The 22,393-nt window shown below is 45.6% G+C and overlaps 1 protein-coding gene across 1 annotated transcript in view; it reads left to right on the forward strand.

The window, feature by feature from the left end:
• The first annotated feature begins 1,494 nt into the window (after positions 1-1,494).
• si:dkey-16j16.4 (uncharacterized) overlaps positions 1,495-22,393 on the forward strand; it is a 66,586-nt gene continuing 45,687 nt past the window's right edge. The window contains exon 1 of the mRNA XM_029674931.2: positions 1,495-2,224. Within this exon, the coding sequence (XP_029530791.1) occupies positions 2,156-2,224 (69 nt within the window). The 5' untranslated portion in view covers positions 1,495-2,155. The remainder of the gene's footprint in view (positions 2,225-22,393) is intronic.

Here is a 22,393-nt window from a genome sequence, read left to right on the forward strand (position 1 = left end):
CCTGAATGGCAAGCGTCAAATCTGGAGGAAACCTGGCACCATCCCTATGGTGAAGCATGGTGTTGGCAGCATCTTGCTGTGGGGATGTTTTTCAGTGGCAGGGACTGGCAGACTTGTCTGGATCGTGGAAAATATGAACAGAGAAAAGTACAGAGACATCCTTGATGAAAACCTGCTCCAGAGCACTCAGGACCTCAGACTGGGGTGAAGGTTCACCTTCTAACAGGACAAAACCCTCAGCAGACAACCAAAACAACGCAGGAGTGGCTTTGGGACAAGTCTGAATGTCCTTGAGTGGCCCAGCCAGAGCCCGGACTTGAACCCGATCGAACATCTCTGGAGAGATCGGTAAATAGCTGTGCAGCGACGCTCCCCATCCAACCTGACATAGCTTGTGAAGATCTGCAGAGAAGAATGGGAGAAACTCCCTAAATACAAGTGTACCAAGCTTGTAGAGTCAAACCCAAGAAAACTTCAGGCTGTAATTGCTGCCAAAGGTGCTTCAACATAGTACTGAGTAAAGGGTCTGAAAACGTATGTAAATGTGATGTATCAGTTGTTTTATTTTAATATGCAAGAGTGTGCAAAGCTGTCATCAAGGCAAAGTGTGGTTATTTGAAGAATCTTAAATATAAAATATTTTTGGATTTGTTTAACAATTTTTTGGTCACTACATGATTCCATATTTGTTATTTCATAGTTTTGATGTCTTCACTAGTATTCTACAATGTAGAAAATAGTACAAATAAAGAAAAACTCTTGAATGAGTGTGTCCATACTTTTGACTGGCAATGCATATATTATTATTATTATGCTTTTTTAAATCTCCAAACGGAATATGAACCCATCACAGAGCCAGGAAATGTGAAGAATTTATTCTGCAAAGGTTATGAAAATAAAACAAATAGGAAAACGATTCCAATGTCTTATTATTTTAGAGTCAAGAAATAAAACACATAGACTTCTCAGTAATGGCAAAAGGCTGCATTATTGTTAGTGTTTCCAGTTTTATTTTTTTTTAATGAATAAACTTGTCATCATATCCACGATTTACACATAATACTTACATGCCAGCTTGCAATACAATATTTCAACCACTAGCAGACGTGCATGGTCTAAAGTTTGAGTGAAGCTGACCACATTCTCACATCAAGTTAAATTTGTATAAATGCAAACTTTTGCGTGAAAACTGGAGCAAGAACATTTTGGGGTATATTTTGTACATATGCATGGTTTATAAATGATGCCCCTGAACGGCATCATCCTGATGAGTTCCCAGATCTAAGTAACTCTATGATTCTCCAATAGACGAAAATTGGCAGAAATATATTCATTCTTAATCCTTATAAAGAACGTATATAGACATATACGGTTGATATCGGTCAAAGTAAACAAGATATTGCTTTAAGAAACAGGCAGCCACCCTCTCCTTGTTGAGAAAAAAATGACATCACTCGGTGGAGTAGCCAATGAAAAATCCGGATCTATGAACGAGAGAACTGGAATATGTTCTGGTAGGAGAGCATGTAGATTCTGTGTGTGTGTGTGTGTGTGTGTGTGTGTACACGTGTACACGTACACATTCGGCTGTGTGTGTGTGTGTGTGCGCGCGCGTGTCTGAACGTGAGCAAGTTGAGGGAAAGTGGACGACATAGCTCGCGCGCTATTCCTACAATTATTTTTTTTTCAAAGCCGAGGAGGAGAAAGTCGAAACTATTATGGTTTATTAATTTGGGACCTGGGAAACAAGCTACCAGGACTGGCTACGTCGCTAGCAAACTAAATGAACGCACAATAACGAAGTCGGTTTTAGTTCAAATTAGTCTTAATCAAGCCTGTCACATAACGGATTTCGACCGCTATTATGTCAAGATATTTACCTGCACAAACTATGGTATTGGGGGCTGGTATTGGGGGCTGGTTATTCTCTTCAACAAAAGTTGAGTTTGTCATCATTGTGTGTGTGTGCGTGTGTGAGTGAGTGAGTGAGTGACTGTGTGTGTGTGAATGTGTGTTACTGTTTGCTTTAGTAAGTAAGTCTGTGCCTTTTAATGTGCAAACTGCTGTACATTTCAAAGTAGTTGTTGCATGGCTTCACACCAGCAACACAAATAGCTAAGTGAAGATAGATAAGCCATATCCGTAAAAGTTCAGGATGTTGAAGACTTTAACCAAGAAGCTAAGAAGACACTCGCTCAACGAGATTCATCCTTTTCAATTTAAGGTAAGCCTCATAGTATTGTCGAATCCCCCCCTCCCCAGTGACATCGTCCACCACTACATAATGTTATAAAGACACATTGTAACATTGTTATATGTTAATTAGTATTGCATTATGCAGAGCATGTAAATCTTGGTCGGGCAAAAAAGTTTTAGCTGCATGCCAGCTAAGCCATTACACAATACAACACTAAACAATACATGAATTGCACTATAACAGTGACAAATGGTGCCCACAAACTGTTAGAGCCTACATAAAGCTGTCTCTACTACAGGAGAGCTTTCTTTTCAACAAATGGGGTTTCTACTGACAATTGAGATGTACAAATAACTAAATGTACAGCAACAGAATTCAGAACATGGTTCTTTCTTGCGGTATTAACCCTGTACACCGAGTCGGAACCGTAGGATAAATAAAGGGGGCATATAAGCAGACAATTAATATATTCGATGATGACATTTCTCTAAAACAGGCTGTAGGTTGCATGTGCCCCACCATTTCAGAACAGTAGGGTAAAGGGGCTAAATTATTAGTGTGAGGCACATGGGCTACTAACAGTTTACTACACAACATACACTTAGTAATACTTTCTTAGCTACATTATTCATATCTCCCTGGCATATTACAGAATTTATGGAGCAGCATACAATACATTTTTGGACTCAAACAAGGTTGAATCATGACATCAGTGATCTTCAGCTCGGATCTCTAGAAAGAGCCCAGAGTTCCCGACTTGGAATTCCGAGTTGGATGACCGTTCAAAACATATTTTCCCAGTCGGAACTTGTTTAAAAAAAAGTTCCCTGTTGTCTTGAACTCACTGAAGTCTGAGATGTCCCAGTTACAAGTTTCCAGTTGTTTTGAATGCAGCAGAAGTCGGCCAATATCTTCAACCTTTTCTGGCCCATGGTGTTGTATGTGAATGTTTATCCTTTTAAGCTTTGAAAAGAGACCCTTAAAACCAGACTTGGACCACACGCCCTCTCCACCGAATAGCAGGCAGGGGAAGCAAAATAGGAATTGCTTTGCAACGCTTGCAGTTAGACACTGATTCCTTCCAAACCCCTTATTGTTGAATTTGCAATTTCCAACTTGTTGTGTAATGTCTATATCCCAATGGCCGATGAGCACTGATACATTTTATCTATAATTTCTCTTCATATAACAAGGATTGAAAAGGATTTGCCAGTAGATTCTTGACGTGATTCATGACGATGACTGCTTGTCCAGCTTGCTAGCTAATATTTTGAAAGTAAGATGTTGACATGATCAGTCCGATCAAAGCTACGGTAGATATAACGTGATTTGACGTAATTTTATCTGTGGCCAATGATCTTGAGCCTTCTTGGATGGGCACTACTAATGTAAATATATGTCAGCACCCAAGGGGGCTTGAACTTTCAAGCTCTCCCTGTAGATTTTGCAGTGACGCAGTCCCCCATGAGTGACTGAACACTGAGCCAGTCATGGCACAACTAGAGAACATTACCAACCCCTACGCTCTGTATTTTCCTCTGGCTGCCCCTCCACCACATAAAGCTCTGAACTAGGCTGAAACACCTGCATTTTGGAGCTGCCTTACTCAATAAAGCAAAATATCGACCATGTTTGTATGCGGCTTTATTAACTAAATATATTTTTGTTTACATTGTTAGTTTGCAAACTGATATGTGACACGCATTAATTCCAAAATGACATGCAAGAGAGGCAAAACTGCCCTGAATGACGGGTCACCACTGATTCAGAGCATTTTTGCTTGGGCCTGTGGCTTTAGGTGAATGACCTGGTTACTTTGAAAGAGACTACTGCAGCCACACACACATACACACTTGAAACAGCGTATCTCAACGCTATCTCAATGATCAACAAGCATGTGGGCTGTACAGTGTTTTTGTAACTAAACAGCCATGCAACCACCCGTAACTGTTGCACTCAAAATAACTCTTACGTGTTTTAACATGGAACGCATTTCAGTTCTTTATAACATCACATTAGTATTACACAAACTCATTTCAATTTACTTCATCACACACACACACACACACACACACGCACGCACGCACGCACACACACGAACACACACACACACACATCCTACTTCAATTTATTACACATCTGGTTCTCCTCTGAAAACAGGAATCTGGCTTTTGTGTGTATGGACCATAGCTCAACAGTGTTTCCATCCTAAACTGCCTAGAATACTTTCACACAGCTTGTGTGTGACCTTGCGCATTTCAGGTAAAATAACAACCCAATGTTTATATCCCAGGATATAGCTAGCTAAATTGCCATAAATGTTTAATGCTTTTAATGCTGTCCCCAAATTAATATAATTGGTTCAGAGTTTGTTTTGATATTTCAACCTGCGTGTCCTGATCGTGTCTGGTGTGGGGGTACAAAATCAACATGCATACGCGGACACACGGGCGCGAGCGGTTTGGTCAGCATGTTAGGCGGAGCACTAAGGATCCTGCAGCAATATACAGAGCTGCAGCCACCACGGTCTTCAATAAAAACACTGAGTGTTTGTTGGCAGGGGGCGGCATCACCAATTTTAATACATTTCATATAGTGATGGTGATAGATGATTGAAGTCGCTCTCCTTTACACTTGCTTCGCTTCAACCTTTAGTGGCACCCACTTCAATGTTACATGGCACCCATTTTGTGCAACAATGCTAACTTTTCATGTCGGGTGTAGAGGCGCTCTATATTGTGACGCAACCAACTCCAAAATGAGCAGCCATTTTGTGCCACCATTGCACATTTTGAATGGCCTGGTGGAGATGTTGGAAAGCTCACCCCAAACGTTACTGATACCATTGTATCAGTAAGCCCTGGCTGCTAGCTCTTCTAATTATTGGAATTATTTCAAGGCACAACCCCTTTCAGACATTTTGGGAAGATATGTGTCACTGACCACGGTGGAGGCTGTGAAAGTGGTAATTCTTGAGAGCGAGGGCTTAGGACACCCAAAGATAATGATCCTCATTGGTGTGGATGGGCCCCGTTCCACTCCTGACTCTAGGAGGTCAGCCTAATGAAGACAATTACAGGGCCAGTTACATGGACGTGATCCCCATGTGAGCATGCCTGGAACGGAAAGGCCAGTCAGACCCTGGGGTCTAGTTCACGAGAGAAAGAGAGAGATTGTGTCAGTTTTATAGGATTTGGGAGTTGAAGCAGCTGAAGTTTGTGTGTCTGGCATGGGTCTGTTTATGTAGTTATGTTTGCATGTCTAATCTACATTCTTCTAGAAATCACAAGTATGTCTGTGTGCTATTCACTCTGTTATTGCAAGGAACGCTAAAATGAGCTTGCAGACATGATGTTTCACCAACAGTCTGTCATACATGTGTCAGAGAGGATGTAGCGTGGGGCCTGAAGTTCAGGTGGGCAGTGTATTTCCTTGTCTGTGTTAATGTGCTGCTATGTAACGCATATGCGTGTGGACTAGTCAGCGTGTGTGTCTGTGTGTTCCCAAGATTCCCATCGATCCATCTTAGAAAGCTGCTCAGTGACAGGGATTTATTTCAAGCATACTTGACATACTACTCACGCTTGCGTAGGCTACAGTTGATCAGGAACATAGGAACATAGGCACACTGAAACACACACACACACACACACACACACACACACTGGAGGGGGTGTATTTTAGGTTGCCGCCTTATGTAGTGATTCAATGCACTGAAGTGTGTGTGTGTTTGTTTGCCCTCTTATTGACTCCAGATTAAGATAAGGCCATGGCACAACAGCACAGTTTCTGGGGTGATTGGTTTGTTGTAAATGGACATACGCCATTGAATAGCATACATCTCATTAATTCCACCAGTTAAAAAAAACATGCTACTTCCTTTTGATGTGGTAACATGTTTGAAATCGGATTGGAATTAGGCTAGCTGGTAATAGTTACAGTTGAAGTCGGAAGTTTACATACACTTAGGTTGCAGTCATTAAAACTTGTTTTTCAACATCCATAAATGTATTGCTAATAAACTATAGTTTGGCAAGTTGTTTAGGACATCTACTTTGTGCATGACAATTTTTCCAACAATTGTTTACAGACAGATTATTTCACTTACATTTCACATTCCAGTGGGTCAGAAGTTTACATACAGTAAGTTGACTGTGCCTTTAAACAGCTTGGAAAATTCCAGAAAATGATGTCATGGCTTTAGAAGCTTCTGATAGTCTAATTGACATAATTTGAGTCAATTGGAGGTGTACCTGTGGATGTATTTCAAGGCCTACCTTCAAACTCAGTGCCTCTTTGCTTGACATCATGGGAAAATCAAAATAAATCAGCCAAGACCTCAGAAAACCAATTGTAGACCTCCACAAGTCTGGTTCATCCTTGGGAGCAATTTCCAAACGCCTGAGGGTATCACGTTCATCTGTACAAACAATAGTACGCAAGTATAAACACCACGGGACCACGCAGCCGTCATACCGCTCAGGTTAGAGACGCATTCTGTCTCCTAGAGATGAACGTACTTTGGTACAAAAGTGCAAATAATCCCAGAACAACTGCAAAGGACCGTGTGAAGATGCTGGAGGAAACAGGTACAAAAGTATCTATATCCACAGTAAAACGAGTCCTATATCAACATAACCTGAAATGCCGCTCAGCAAGGAAAAGCCACTGCTCCAAACCCGCCATAAAAAAGCCAGACTACGGTTTGCAACTGCACATGGGGACAAAGATCGTACTTTTTGGAGAAATGTCCTCTGGTCTGATGAAACACAAATAGAACTGTTTGGCCATAATGACCATTGTTATGTTTGTAAGAAAAAGGGGGAGGCTTGCATGCCGAACAACACCATCCCAACTGGGACGCACGGGGGTGACAGCATCATGTTGTGGGGGTGCTTTGCTGCAGGAGGGACTGGTGCACTTCACAAAATAGATGGCATCATGAGGCAGGAAAATTAGGTGGACATATTGAAGCAACATCTCAAGACATCAGTCAGGAAGTTAATGCTTGGTCGCAAATGGGTCTTCCAAATGGACAATGACCCCAAGCATACTTCCAAAGTTGTGGCAAAATGGCTTAAGGACAACAAAGTCAAGGTATTGGAGTGGCCATCACAAAGCACTGACCTCAATCCTATAGAAAATGTGTGGGCAGAACTGAAAAAGCGTGTGCGAGCAAGGAGGCCTACAAACCTGACTCAGTTACACCAGCTCTGTCAGGAGGAATGGGCCAAAATTCACCCAGCTTATTGTGGGAAGCTTGTGGAAGGCTACCCGAAAAGTTTGACCCAAGTTAAACAATTTAAAGGCAATGCTACCAAATACTAATTGAGTGTATGTAAACTTTTGACCCACTGGGAATGTGATGAAAGAAATAAAAGCTGAAATAAATCATTCTCTCTACTATTATTCTGATATATCACATTCTTAAAATGAAGTGATCATCCTAACTGACCTAAGACAATTTTTACTAGGATTAAATGTCAGGAATTGTGAAAAACTGAGTTTAAATGTATTTGGCTAAGGTGTATGTAAACTTCCGACTTCAACTCTATCTTCTGGTTCCGTAAACAAGCAGCCAAGTCTTTAGCCAATTGGGAACATTCGAAAGATGGAGGGTTGTACATTGTAAACAACAGAGGGGAAATGATGTCATTAGCAAGATTAGGCTAGCATTTGCTTGCTCAACATTCGGGAAACACTCCCAAAAATAACGAGGCAGAGCAAGGGCAGATAGAAATATAGCTCTCACAAATCTTGTTTTCTCACATGTTCAAGTGGAATGAGTACAATTATGATCATGATTGACTGTGTGTGTTTGAGAGTTCAAGTCTATTTGAGTGTGGCTGTAATTATAGTAGCCCGCATGAGTGTACACATGGGTGTGATAGTGAGTTTTTTCTGTAACTAGTAGACACCTGTTGGCAGACCAAGTCGTTGTTTTACAAATTACAAGTAAGTCTCAAGTCTTGGCACTCAAGTCAAGTCCCAAGTCAAGACCGACAAGTCTCAACTCAAGTCTCAAGTCTTAAACTTTGAGTTTCGAGTCCTAAACAAGCCATAATGTGCTCTTCACCAAATGTAATACCATTTCATATTTTTATTCAAGAGTAATAGTTAGTATATTACATTTACGCAAATCATGAATGCTTTTAAAAATATATATATATTTCTTACTTTCCAAATAAACGTTATATTTATAACCTGCAGCCCACTACCAGGAAGTTGAAAATGGGAAGATGGTTCACGTTTCAACATGACAATGACCCCAAAGCAAACCGCCAAAAGCAACCGTACAGTGGCTGAAGGACAAGGTGAATGTCCTTGAGTGACCTTGATAATTTATTGTTAAAGCGAGAGGCTGCCTGGATCTTTAATTTAAAGACCCTTGCGCCCTTTTCGGTCTCAACGTAGACTTTGATCTTAAGCCATTCTTGTGATTATTGTGACTTTGCCATTGTAATTGTTTGTAAACTTGTGTAGTCAAATTAATCTATGATCGTATGCTATCCATTTGTTGTTTTTATGCTGTTCTTTGTATGACATTTTAATATTTGATTATTAACCAATGATATTAGGCCACTCTTGGCTATGATTACAGACACCTGTGTCTTTTGACACTATATAAACAAGTCATCCCGCAGTGTTTGTGATTATACCCTGATGAAGACAGCTTGGCTGTCGAAACGTTGGTATTACATTTTTGCATCTGAGCTCCTAGAGTGTGCGGCTCTCTTTTATTTTCGAATGTCCTTGAGTGGCCTAGCCAGAGCCCTGACCTAAATCCCATCGTGAATCTGTGGAATGACTTGGAAGAGTGCAGTCCATGAGCGGTCACCATGCAATTTGACTGAGCTTGAACAATTCTGCAAGGAAGAATGGGCAAATATTGCACAGTCTAGGGGTGCAAAGTTATTAGAGACATATTCAAAGAGACTCTTGGCTATAATTCAAGCAAAAGGTGGTTCCACTAAGTATTTACTCAGGGGGGTGTTCACTTATCCAAATAGGGTATTTTACTGTTTTACTTGTAATTCATTTTCAGAGTTACATATTTTTTTATTTACTTGGATATTGTGTGTATACTGTGTGTAAATATAGCCGGAAAATGTCCGATTTGAATCCGTTTTTTATTTCGGGCAACAAGGTGAACATTTTGAAAGGGGGTGGTGACTATTTATTTATTTTTACATCATTTTCATTGTTGGACACAAAAGACTAAAAACACCATGGACCTTATTTTCTACTTTTAGTGTTGAAGCATCCTCCAGACAGTTGTTTTGGCCAACGTTCCATTCCTGAGATTTCTTTGGCTGGCTTAGTTGCTTGCATGACCCATATAATGGTAGTGGCCAGACTCACCCAAAAATGTGCTTCAAAACGTCTCCACATAAAATTCTAATGACGATTATGTTTTTTGGGGGGCCTGTTGAAAGATATTGTTTTTTTCTCTCCAAACATCCGCAATTGTGCTTTTGAAAAAAAACTAGATACTTCAGCCAAAGTAAGTTGCCAGCGTTGTTCCGCTCAGGAGCAGGCGTGTCATCTCTCACTTGTCAACAAAGTGCGTGGCTACACATACGGAAATACAGATAAGGAAAACAAGCGGTTTACTGGCTCCGAAGGGACTAAGGATACGGATAGATGTCACTAGCTAGGACAAGGATAAGGATATGTGTAGCCTAGATGTCGAAGTAGAAGCTACATAGGTTGTTGGACTGCTAAAGTAGCCGTGTAGAACATGTTTACATGTCCATTTACTTAGTCAAGTGTATTTTTCTATTAGTTGTATGTGTGTTTACTTTTATAACCTTCATTACAAATTTGATTGTCTACAACACATACTTGCAGTGTTGTCTTTTATTTGGGAACATGTTTGTGTTGAAGAACAAGTAACTTTATGTTGTTCACATACTCATGGCTACTTAAACAGCTTGTATTTACATTGGTCATAGCCATAGACAGGTTGTGTAATAAAACGTTAGTGTCATTACGTGTTCAGTCTTTATACTGGACATTCTTGAGAACCAAGTGGTTCAGAGAAGCAGGTGCACGTGCTTAGAATCCTTGAATCCAATGTATCCTCCTGAAGGGGGAAGGATACTTTCTATGGATGGCCTCAACGACGCAGGATGGCATTTACTTGTCTGTTACCTTTTTGTCTGCCTTGAGTACCCATTCCATCACAATGCGATACGCAACAAGATGATATTGACTATGGAACATGGGAATATATCATTATAGGAAACCGATAACATGTTCAAATTGATATGTATACACTATTGATAACTTCAATTTCAAACGTTTACTTACTCTATGGACAGCTGCCCATTTGGTCCCACTGGATATGCAAACTTTTTTTCAGCTGATCTTATTGACATGGAAAAAAATGTTCAATTACTCCTGGGTTGATAAGTGCTGGGGAATCTGAATGATCTGTCACACAGACTTGTGCTGTGACCGACATCCTCAGTGTCTTCGGCAAACAAATGTATTTATTCAAGTGTTGGCATTATCAAGTTCCATCGGGACAGCCCAGACACTAAATTTCAGTCGGCATTGCCTTGCATTTTTCTCAGATTTTTCACATTTATACCCCTAGTTAACTGGGCCCTGTTGCTGGTCTGCCGGATCACCTGTTGCTATTTCCCCCGTGCTGTCTTTGCTTCTATCTGTCAAAACTCATCGTCAGTATATTCTGGCTCATAAATTATAAATATGGTTCTGCAAAGTATGCATCCTCTTCAGGCTCGTAGCTGTCCGGCTTGAAAGCCGCGTTTGCACTGCACTAGCCTCGAGAACCAGGCTCTGTGAAATTTGGAGTTGTGGCTATGCGAGACATGCGTTCCAAGACAAGGGAAATACAGGAAGTAAACACAGTTCGAGTTATACACTTTTATGCTTGCGAGTCTGACCAATACACTGTATGGCTCGAGCAAACAACTAAGACATCTCATGAATGGAACTCTGACTAAAACAACTGTCTGGAAGATGCTTCAACACTAAAAGTAAGTGGAAAATGAGGTCTAACATGCTAAAAAAATGAAATATCCCTTTAAGTGTGTTAAATGGACCATCCCTCTTTGGAATTATCCCAAGGGCACAAACAGTCTTCACACACTCATGATGGCACTGCCAATCCCTCTCACCTCACACGTGTTCCCATGCAGCACATGAACACGGGACATGTCAAATATGTCACAGCCAGGTGGATACCATCATGCCAAGCTGGTGACAGATGATCTAGCTCTTTTGGTTTTTACCTTTTTATGGGCGCACACACACATACGTGTACACACAAACTGCCACTATCCCTTTATCCATATGGCCTTACCATGGAATCTCCACTCTTTCCTCTTTCTTTGCCACTCGGGCGTAGCAGCTGTTTTTAACAACCCCCTTATCACTCATTAGACCTGCAATCACCTGCTTTAAGTACGGGAGATAACACCGGGGTCATGGCTTTAGCGGGCCTTACCAGACAGGTGTGGAGTGAAAGATAGGAGGTCAGGGCCTGTGAGCCTTCAGCCTGACATGGAACAAATTGTACGAAGCAGGAAGGAAAGAGGAACTGGGAAATTGGTGGACATGCTCTCACTGTAAAGCCCCTTACATAGAGTTGAGATATCCATGTCACACTGGTACTGTTTATAAATTAAATCAAATTGCCTAGTACATACACCAAAACTTTTCAAATGTTCAAATCAAAAGGGTATTGCACAGAAAAACGTGGACAGTCGGTTGCATCACAAATTCATAACCGCTGAATGCAAGGTGATTTTATGCCCAATCCCAAATGGACCCCTAGCGCTTACTTCCGAAATAATTAGATTCAGCGCATTCCGAAAGTATTCAGACCCCTTGACTTTTTCAACATTTTGTTCCGTTACAACCTAACATGGATTAAATAGTTTTTTTTACCTTATCAATTCCACACAATGAAACATTGAAAAGAGGTTTTTAGAAATATTTGCTCATGTAACGATCTGAGTGTAGTGGGTGAGGAGTCAAGTGCAGGAAACAGAGAGTTCAGGTGAGTGCTATTTTAATGCACCGAACAAACGGCGAACATAAGCAAACCCTCACGAACACACAGGGCGTAATGAGCAAACAAATGCCCCCAAACAGCGGGACTTAAACGGTCCAGGGAAAACCCACAAAATGGGAAAAACACAAAACCTATAGACGTGCACACAAGTGCACTAAAACAGATGGTCACAATAATTAATCCCGCACAAGGAACTCTGCGGGCCGGCTGACTAATAAAGCCTACTACCTAATTCAAAACAGGTGCACTCAATCAACACATAAGGAGGGGGAGGAAATAATCAGTAGCAGCTAGTAGGCCGGCGACGACGACCGCCGAGCGCCACCCGAACGGGAAGGGGAGTGTCCTTCGGTCGGAGTCGTGACAGTACCCCCCCCTTGACGCGTGGCTCCTGCAGCGCGCAGACACCGGCCTCGAGGTCGACCCGGAGGACGAGGCGCAGGGCGATCCGGATGGAGGCGATGGAAATCCCTCAACATTGACGGATCCAAAATGTCCCTGGTGGGTACCCAGCACCTCTCCTCCGGACCGTACCCCTCCCAGTCCACGAGGTACTGCAGGCCCCTCACCCGGCCCGTATCGTATACGCCGGGGACCCCTCGATGTCCAGAGGGGGAGGAGGGACCTCCAGTACCCCATCGTCCTGTAGGGGACCAGCTACCACCGGCCTGAGGAGAGACACATGAAACGAGGGGTTAATACGATAATAGGAAGGGAGTTGTAATCGATAACACACCTCGTTTATTCTCCTCAGGACTTTGAACGGCCCTACACACTGCGGCCCAAGCTTCCGGCAGGGCACGCGGAGGGGTAGGTTTCGGGTCGAGAGCCAGACCCTGTCCCCTGGTACAAACACGGGGGCCTCACTGCGGTGGCGGTCAGCACTCCTTTTCTGCCGTCCACTAGCCTGTTGAAGGGATTCCTGGACGGCCCTCCAGGTCTCTTTGGAGCGCTGCACCCATTCCTCCACCGCAGGAGCCTCGGTCTGGCTCGGATGCCACGGTGCCAGGACCGGCTGGTACCCCAACACACACTGAAAGGGGGACACATTAGTAGAGGAGTGGCGTAGTGAATTCTGGGCCATTTCAGCCCAGGGGATGTATCTCGCCCACTCCCTGGCCGGTCCTGGAAGTACGACCGCAGAAACCTACCCACCTCCTGGTTTACTCTCTCCACCTGCCCATTACTTTCGGGGTGATAACCGGAGGTCAGGCTGACCGAGACCCCCAGACGCTCCATGAACGCCCTCCATACCCGGGACGTGAACTGGGGACCCCGATCAGAGACGATGTCCTCCGGCACCCCGTAGTGCCGGAAGACGTGGGTGAATAATGCCTCCGCAGTCTGTAGGGCTGTTGGGATACCGGGCAACGGGAGGAGACGGCAGGACTTAGAGAACCGATCCACAATCACCAGAACCGTGGTGTTACCCTGAGACGGGGGAAGGTCGGTCAGGAAATCTACGGATAGATGTGACCATGGCCGTTGTGGAACGGGGAGGGGTTGTAACTTCCCTCTAGGAAGGTGCCTAGGAGCCTTACTCTGGGCAGATACCGAACAGGAGGAGACATAAACCTTAACGTCCCTAGCCAAGGTAGGCCACCAATACCTCCCCCGAAGGCTCCCCACTGTCCTCCTCACCCCAGGGTGACCCGAGGAGGGTAGGACGTGAGCCCACCGAATCAGTTGGTCCCGAACACCAAGCGGCACGTACCTCCGCCCCGCCGGACACTGAGGAGGCGCGGGTTCAGCCCGTAACGCCCGCTCGATGTCCGAGTCCACCTCCCATACCACCGGTGCCATCAGCTTTGAGGCCGGAAGGATGGGAGTAGGTTCGGTGGACCTATCCTCCGTGTCGTAAAGGCGGGACAGTGCGTCCGCCTTCACGTTCTGGGAGCCCGGTCTATATGATAAAGTGAACCGGAATCGAGTGAAAAACATGGCCCACCTTGCCTGCCGCGGGTTCAGTCTCCTAGCTGCCCGAATATACTCCAGATTTTGGTGGTCGGTCCAGATGAGAAAGGGGTGCTTAGCCCCCTCAAGCCAGTGTCTCCACACTTTCAGAGCCCTGACCACCGCTAACAACTCCCGGTCCCCCACATCATAGTTACGCTCCGCTGGGCTGAGTTTACTCGAGAAGAAAGCGCAGGGGCGGAGTTTTGGTGGCGTACCCGAGCGCTGTGATAGCACGGCACCCACCCCAGCCTCGGACGCGTCCACCTCCACTATGAATGCTAGAGAGGGGTCCGGATGCGCCAACACGGGTGCATCCGTGTACAGCGCCCTCAACCTGTTGAAAGCTCTGTCCGCCTCTGCTGACCATAGCAACCGCACCGGGCCCCCCCTTAGCAGTGAGGTAATTGGAGCCGCTACCTGGCCAAAACCCCGGATAAACCTCCGGTAGTAGTTGGCAAAACCCAAAAACCGCTGCACCTCTTTTACCGTGGTTGGAGTCGGCCAATTACGCACGGCCTTACTGCGGTCACCCTCCATCTCCACCCCCGAGGTGGAAATGCGATAACCCAGAAAGGAGACGGCTCGTTTGGAGAACACACACTTCTCAGCCTTGACATATAGGTCATGCTTCAGCAGTCTACCAAGCACCTTGCGTACCAGAGACACATGCGCGGCGTGAGTGGCTGAGTAGATCAGAATGTCATCGATATAAACAACCACTCCCTGCCCGTGCAGGTCCCTGAGAATATCGTCTACAAAGGATTGAAAAATGGCTGGAGCATTTTTTAACCCATACGGCATGACGCAGTACTCATAGTGGCCCGATGTGGTACTAAATGCGGTTTTCCACTCGTCTCCCTTCCGAATACGCACCAGGCTATACGCGCTCCTGAGATCCAATTTTGTGAAGAACTGCGCTCCCTGAAAGGATTCCACTGCCGTAGCAATGAGAGGTAGTGGGTAGCTGAACCCCACTGTGATGGCATTTAGACCTCTATAATCAATACACGGACGCAATCCTCCCTCCTTCTTCTTCACAAAAAAGAAACTCGAGGAGACGGGTGAAATGGAGGACCGAATGTACCCCTGTCCCAGAGACTCCGTGATATATGTCTCCATAGCCAACGTCTCCTCTTGGGACAATGGGTACACGTGACTCTTGGGAAGCGCAGCGTTACCCTGGAGATCTATCGCACAATCCCGTCCCGGTCGATGTGGTGGTAATTTAGTCGCCTTCTTTTTACTAAAAGCGATTGCCAAATCGGCATACTCGGGGGGAATGCACACTGTGGGACCCTGGTCTGGACTTTCCACCGAGGTGGCACCGACGGAAACTCCCAGACACCTTCCAGAACACTCCTCTGACCACCCCTGGAGAACCCCCTGTTTCCACAAAATGTTAGGATTGTGCCGGGCCAGCCAGGGAATCCCTAACACCACTGGAAACGCAGGCGAATCAATAATATAGAGACTGATACGCTCCCTATGATTCCCCTGCGTTACCATGTCCAGTGGGATCGTGGTCTCCCTGACCATCCCTGACCCTAATGGCCGGCTATCTAGGGAGTGCACGGGAAAGGGAGAATCTATCGGCACAAGCGGAACACCTAATTTAATAGCAAGTCCGCGATCCATAAAGTTCCCAGCTGCGCCTGAATCTACTAGCGCCCTATGCTGGGAAGAGGGAAAAAATTTAAGAAAAAAAATCAAGACAAACATGTGACCAACAGGGGGTTCTGGGTGAGTTTGGTGCGGACTCACCTGGGGTGATCGAGAAATGTTCCGCCTGCCATCTCGACTCCCAGACGGACCCCCCCAGCACCGATCGGCCGTGTGTCCTCTCCGACCACAGTTGGTGCAGAGGGAGCCTCCTCCTCCGGTACCCCTCGGCAAAGCCCCTCCCAACTCCATCGGAACAGGAGTGGAGGTGCTGGGTGGTGGAACACACAGGACCCTCTCCAAACGCCCGCGGGCAGCCAGCAGATTGTCCAGTCGGATGGACATGTCAATTAGCTCATCCAATGAAAGAGCGGTGTCCCGACACGCTAGCTCCCTGCGGACGTCCTCCCGGAGACTACACCTGTAGTGGTTGATAAGGGCCCTGTCGTTCCACCCGGATCCTGCTGCCAAGGTACGGAACTCCAACGCGTAATCCTGGGCGCTCCTTTTCTCCTGCCGAAGATGGAATAGTCGTTCTCCCGCCGCTCGGCCATCTGGAGGATGGTCAAACACGGCGCGGAAGCGGCGAGAAAACTCGTGGTACTGCTCCTTAGCTGAGTCTGGGCCATTCCAAACTGCATTTGCCCACTCCAGAGCACGACCCGTGAGGCAGGAGATGAGGACATTCACCCTCTCCGCTCCCGAGGGAGTAGGTCTGACGGTGGCCAGGTACAGTTCTAGCTGGAGTAAGAACCCCTGGCACCCTGCTGCCGCTCCATCATAGACCCTCGGGAGCGTAAGACGGAGGGTGCTGGAGTCGGGAGATGGGGAGTCCTGAGGAGGAGGGGCCAAAGGTGGAGAGAGGAGACCGCTTCTCTCCCATCGGTCCATTCTCTCCATCACCAGATCCATCGCCGTTCCGATCCGATGGAGAACGGTGGTGTGATGTAGAACCCTCTCTTCCATCGATGGGAGGGGAGTGGCTGTTGCTCCTGCTGACTCCATTCCTCAGAGGTGCGGGATTCTGTAACGATCTGAGTGTAGTGGGTGAGGAGTCAAGTGCAGGAAGCAGAGAGTTCAGGTGAGTGCTATTTTAATGCACCGAACAAACGGCGAACATAAGCAAACCCTCACGAACACACAGGGCGTAATGAGCAAACAAATGCCCCCAAACAGCGGGACTTAAACGGTCCAGGGAAAACCCACAAAATGGAAAAAACACAAAACCTATAGACGTGCACACAAGTGCACTAAAACAGATGGTCACAATAATTAATCCCGCACAAGGAACTCTGCGGGCCGGCTGACTAATAAAGCCTACTACCTAATTCAAAACAGGTGCACTCAATCAACACATAAGGAGGGGGAGGAAATAATCAGTAGCAGCTAGTAGGCCGGCGACGACGACCGCCGAGCGCCACCCGAACGGGAAGGGGAGTGTCCTTCGGTCGGAGTCGTGACAGCTTATTTATATTTAAACAAACCACGTAAACAGCATTTTTAACATAATTATTCAAACTCCCCAAACTCTATGCAGTACTTTGTTGAAGTACATTTGGCAGCAATTACAGCCTCAAGTCTTCTTGGGTATGACGCTACAAGCTTGGCACACCTGTATTTGGGGAGTTTCTCTTATTCCTCTCTGCAGATCCTCTCAAGCTCTGTCAGGTTGTATGGTGAGTGTTCCTGCACAGCTATTTTCAGATTTCTCCAGAGATGTTCGGTCAGGTTCAAGTCCGCGTTCTTGCTAGGCCACTCAAGGACATTCAGAAACTTGTCCCAAAGCCTCTCCTGCGCTGTCTTGGCTGTGTGCTTAGGGATCGTTTTCCTGTTGGAAGGTGAACCTTCACCCCAGTCTGAGGTCCTGAGCACTCTGGAGCAGGTTTTCATCATGGAACTCTCTGTACTTTTCTCAATTCATCTTTGCCTCGATCCTGACTAGTCTCCCAGTCCCTGCCGCTGAAAAACATCCTCATAGCATGATGCTGCATGATGCTGTTTCCTCCAGATGTGACGCTTGGCATTCATGTAAAAGAGTTCCATCTTGGTTTCGTCAGACCAGAGAATCTTGTTTCTCATAGTCTTGAGAGTCTTTAGGTGCCTTTTGGGAAACTCCAAGCGGGCTGTTGTGTACCTTTTATTGAGGAGGGGCTTCCGTCTGGCCACTCTACCACAAAGGCCAGATTGGTGGAGTGCTGCAGAGATGGTTGTCCTTCTGGAGGATTCTCCCATCTCCACAGAGGAACTCTAGAACTCTGTCTGAGTGACCATCAGGTTCTTGGTCACCTACCTTACCAAGGCCCTTCTCCCCCAATTGCTCAGTTTGGCTGGGTGGCCAGCTCAAGGAAGAGTCTTGGTGGTTCCAGACTGCATACATTTTTTGGTACCCCAGATCTGTGCCTCAACACAATCCTGTCTCAGAGCTTTACGGACAATCCCTTTGACTTCATGGCTTGGTTTTTGCTCTGACGTGCACTGTCAACTGTGGGACCTTATATAGACAGGTGTGTGCCTTTCCAAATCATGTCCAATCAATTGAATTTACCACAGGTGGACTCCAATCCAGTTGTAGAAACATCTCAAAGATGATCAATGGAAACAGGATGCACCCAAGCTCAATTTCAGTTTAATAGCAAAGAGTCTGAATACTTATGTAGATAAGGAATTTCTGTTTTTTTAAATGTTTAATACATTTGCAAACAACTAATCTATAAACCTGTTTTTGCTTTGTCGTTATTGGGTATTGTGTGTAGATTGCTAAGATTTATTTTGTTTTAATCAATTTTATAATAAGGCTGTAATGTACCAAAATGTGGAAAAAAGTGAAGGGGTCGGAATACTTTCCGAAGGCACGGTATATCTAACATGGTAATATCTCAAATCAAATGTTATTTTTCATATGCGCCGAGTACAACAGTGAAATGCTGACTTACAAGCCCTTAACCAACAATGCTTTAAGAAGTTGAGAAGAAAAACATGTTAAGTAAAAATAGAGAAGTAAAAATAATAATAATTTACTAATATTTAAACAGCAGCAGTAAAATAACAATAGCAATATACTTTATACAGACGGTACCAGTACAGAGTCAATGTGCGGGGGCACCGGTTAGTCGAGGTAATTGAGGTAATATGTGGACTTAAAGTGACCATACATATACGATAAACAGAGAGTAGCAGCAGCGTAAAAGAGGGGTCTGGGTAGCCCTTTGATTAGCTGTTCAGGAGTCTTCTGGCTTGGGGGTAGAAGCCTTTTAGAAGCCTCTTGGACCTAGACTTGGCGGTCCGGTACCGCTTGCCTTGCGATAGCAGAGAGAACAGTCTATGACTAGGGTGGCTGGAGTCTATTTTTAGGGCCTTCCTCTGACACCGCAAAGTATAGAGGTCCTGGATGGCGGGAAGCTTGGCGCCAGTGATGTACCCTCTGTAGTACCTTGAGGTCGGAGGCTGAGCAGTTGCCATACCAGGCAGTGATGCAACCAGTCAGGATGCTCTCGATGGTGCAGCTGTAGAATCTGAGGACCCATGCCAAATCTTTTCAGTCTCCTGAGGGGGAATAGGCTTTGTCATGCCCTCTTCACAACTGTCTTAGTGTGTTTGGACCATGATAGTTTGTTGGTTATGTGGACACCAAGGAACTTGAAGCTCTCAACCTGCTCCACTACATCTCCGTAGATGAGAATGGGGGCTTGCTCGGTACTCCTTTTCCTGTAGTCCACAATCATCTCCTTTGTCTTGATCACATTGAGGGAGAGGTTGTTTTCCTGACACCACACGGCCAGGTCTCTGACCTCCTCCCTATAGGCTGTCTCATCGTAGTTGGTGATCTGTTATGTCATCGGAAAACTTGGTTATGGTGTTGGAGTCTTGCCTGGCCATGCAGTCATGAGTGAACAGGGAGTACAGGAGGGGACTGAGCACACACCCCTGAGGGGCCCCCGTGTTGAGGATCAGTGTGGCGGATGTGTTGTTAACTACCCTTACCACCTGGGAGCGGCCGGTTAGGAAGTCCAGGATCCAGTTGCAGAGGTAGGTGTTTAGTCCCAGGGTCCTTAGCTTAGTGATGAGCTTTGAGGGCATTATGGTATTGAATGCTGAGCTGTATTCAATGAATAGCATTCTCATATAGGTGTTCCTTTTGTCCAGGTGGGAAAGGGCAGTGTTGAGTGTAATAGAGATTGCATCATCTGTGGATCTGTTGGGGCGGTATGCAAATTGGAGTGGTCTATGTTTTCTGGGATAATGGTGTTGTGAGCCATGACCAGCCTTTCAAAGCACTTTATGGCTGCAGGCGTGAATCCTATAGGTCGGTAGTCATTTAGGCAGGTTACCTTCGTGTTCTTGGGCACAGGGACTATGATGGTCTGGTTGAAACATGTTGGTATTACAGACTCAGACAGGGAGAGGTTGAACATGTCAGTGAAGACACTTGCCAGTTGGTCAGCGCATGCTCGGAGAACACGTCCTGGTAATCCGTCTGGCCTTGTGAATGTTGACCTGTTTTAAGGTCTTACTCACATCAGCTACGGAGAACGTGATCACACAGTTGTCCGGAACAGCTAATGCTCTCAAGCATGCTTCAGTGTTATTTGCCTCGAAGCGAGGATAGAATGAATTTACCTCGTCTGGTGGGCTCGTGTCACTGGGCAGCTCGTGGCTGTGCTTCCCTTTGTAGTCTGTAATAGTTTGCAAGCCCTGCCACATCCGGCGAGGGTCTGAGACGGTGTAGTACAATTCAATCTTAGTCCTGTATTGACGCTTTGCCTGTTTGATGGTTCGTCGGAGGGCATAGCGGGATTTCTTATAAGCTTCCGTGTTAGAGTCCTGCTCCTTGAAAGTGGCAGCTCTACCCTTTAGCTCAGTGCAGATTTTTCCTGTAATTCATGGCTTCAGGTTGGGGTGTGTACATTCAGTCACTGTGGGGACCACGTCATCGATGCACTTATTGATGTAGCCATGTGGTGTACTCCTCAATGCCATTGGAAGAATCACGGAACATATTCCAGTCTGTGCTAGCAAAACAGTCCTGTAGCTTAGCATCTGCTTGATCTGACCACTTTCTTATTGACCAAGTCACATTTGCTTCCTGCTTTTGTTTTTGTTTGTAATCAGGAATCAGGAGGATAGAATTATAGTCAGATTTTCCAAATGGAAGGCTAGGGAAGGCGAGGGAGCGCTTTGTACGCGTCTCGGTGTGTGGATTACATGTGGTCTAGGGTTTTTTCCCCCTCTGGTTGCACATTTAACATGCAACCTCAAGGGTAAAGGGTCCTCGGAAATCAGGATTGTTGGTGCATTTCTTATGCTCAACATAACATGCAAGCAAGAGCCATTTGTGTGGAATAATGGCAGTAGTAGTTTATAGGCATATAAGGAGTAATGTTCACTACAGATTTGATCGCTAAGTACACTAAGGATATTTCTTTATTTTTACTATTTTCTACATTGTAGAATAACAAAGATATCAAAACTATGAAATAACACATGGAATCATGTAGTAACCAAGAAAATTGTTAAACAAATCCAAAAATATTTTATATTTGATATTCTTCAAATAGCCACACTTTGCCTAGATGACAGCTTTGCACACTCTTGGCATTCTCTCAACCAGCTTCATGAGGTATTCACCTGGAATGCATTTCAATAAACAGGTGTGCCTTGTTAGAAATTTCTTTCCTTCTTAATGCGTTTGAGCCAATCAGTTGTGTTGTGTCAAGTTAGGGGTGGTATACAGAATATAGCCCTATTTGGTAAAATACCAAGTCCATATTATGGCAAGAACAGCTCAAATAAGCAAAGAGAAACGACAGTCCATGAAAGTTTCTTCAAGTGCAGGCACAAAAACAATCAAGCGCTATGATGAACTCTCCGAGTTGGGCATCTCCGGCGCGGCCCACGCTTGGATTGCGTCCTACCTGACAGGTCGCTCCTACCAGGTGGCGTGGCGAGAATCCGTCTCCTCACCACGTGCTCTCACCACTGGTGTCCCCCAGGGCTCTGTTCTAGGCCCTCTCCTATTCTCGCTATACACCAAGTCACTTGGCTCTGTCATAACCTCACATGGTCTCTCCTATCATTGCTATGCAGACGACACACAATTAATCTTCTCCTTTCCCCCTTCTGATGACCAGGTGGCGAATCGCATCTCTGCATGTCTGGCAGACATATCAGTGTGGATGACGGATCACCACCTCAAGCTGAACCTCGGCAAGACGGAGCTGCTCTTCCTCCCGGGGAAGGACTGCCCGTTCCATGATCTCGCCATCACGGTTGACAACTCCACTGTGTCCTCCTCCCAGAGCGCTAAGAACCTTGGCGTGATCCTGGACAACACCCTGTCGTTCTCAACTAACATCAAGGTGGTGGCCCGTTCCTGTAGGTTCATGCTATCCAACATCCGCAGAGTACGACCCTGCCTCACACAGGAAGCGGCGCAGGTCCTAATCCAGGCACTTGTCATCTCCCGTCTGGATTACTGCAACTCGCTGTTGGCTGGGCTCCCTGCCTGTGCCATTAAACCCCTACAACTCATCCAG

The sequence above is a fragment of the Oncorhynchus nerka genome, linkage group LG12 (genome assembly GCF_034236695.1).
Source record: "Oncorhynchus nerka isolate Pitt River linkage group LG12, Oner_Uvic_2.0, whole genome shotgun sequence".
Lineage (NCBI taxonomy): Eukaryota > Metazoa > Chordata > Actinopteri > Salmoniformes > Salmonidae > Oncorhynchus > Oncorhynchus nerka.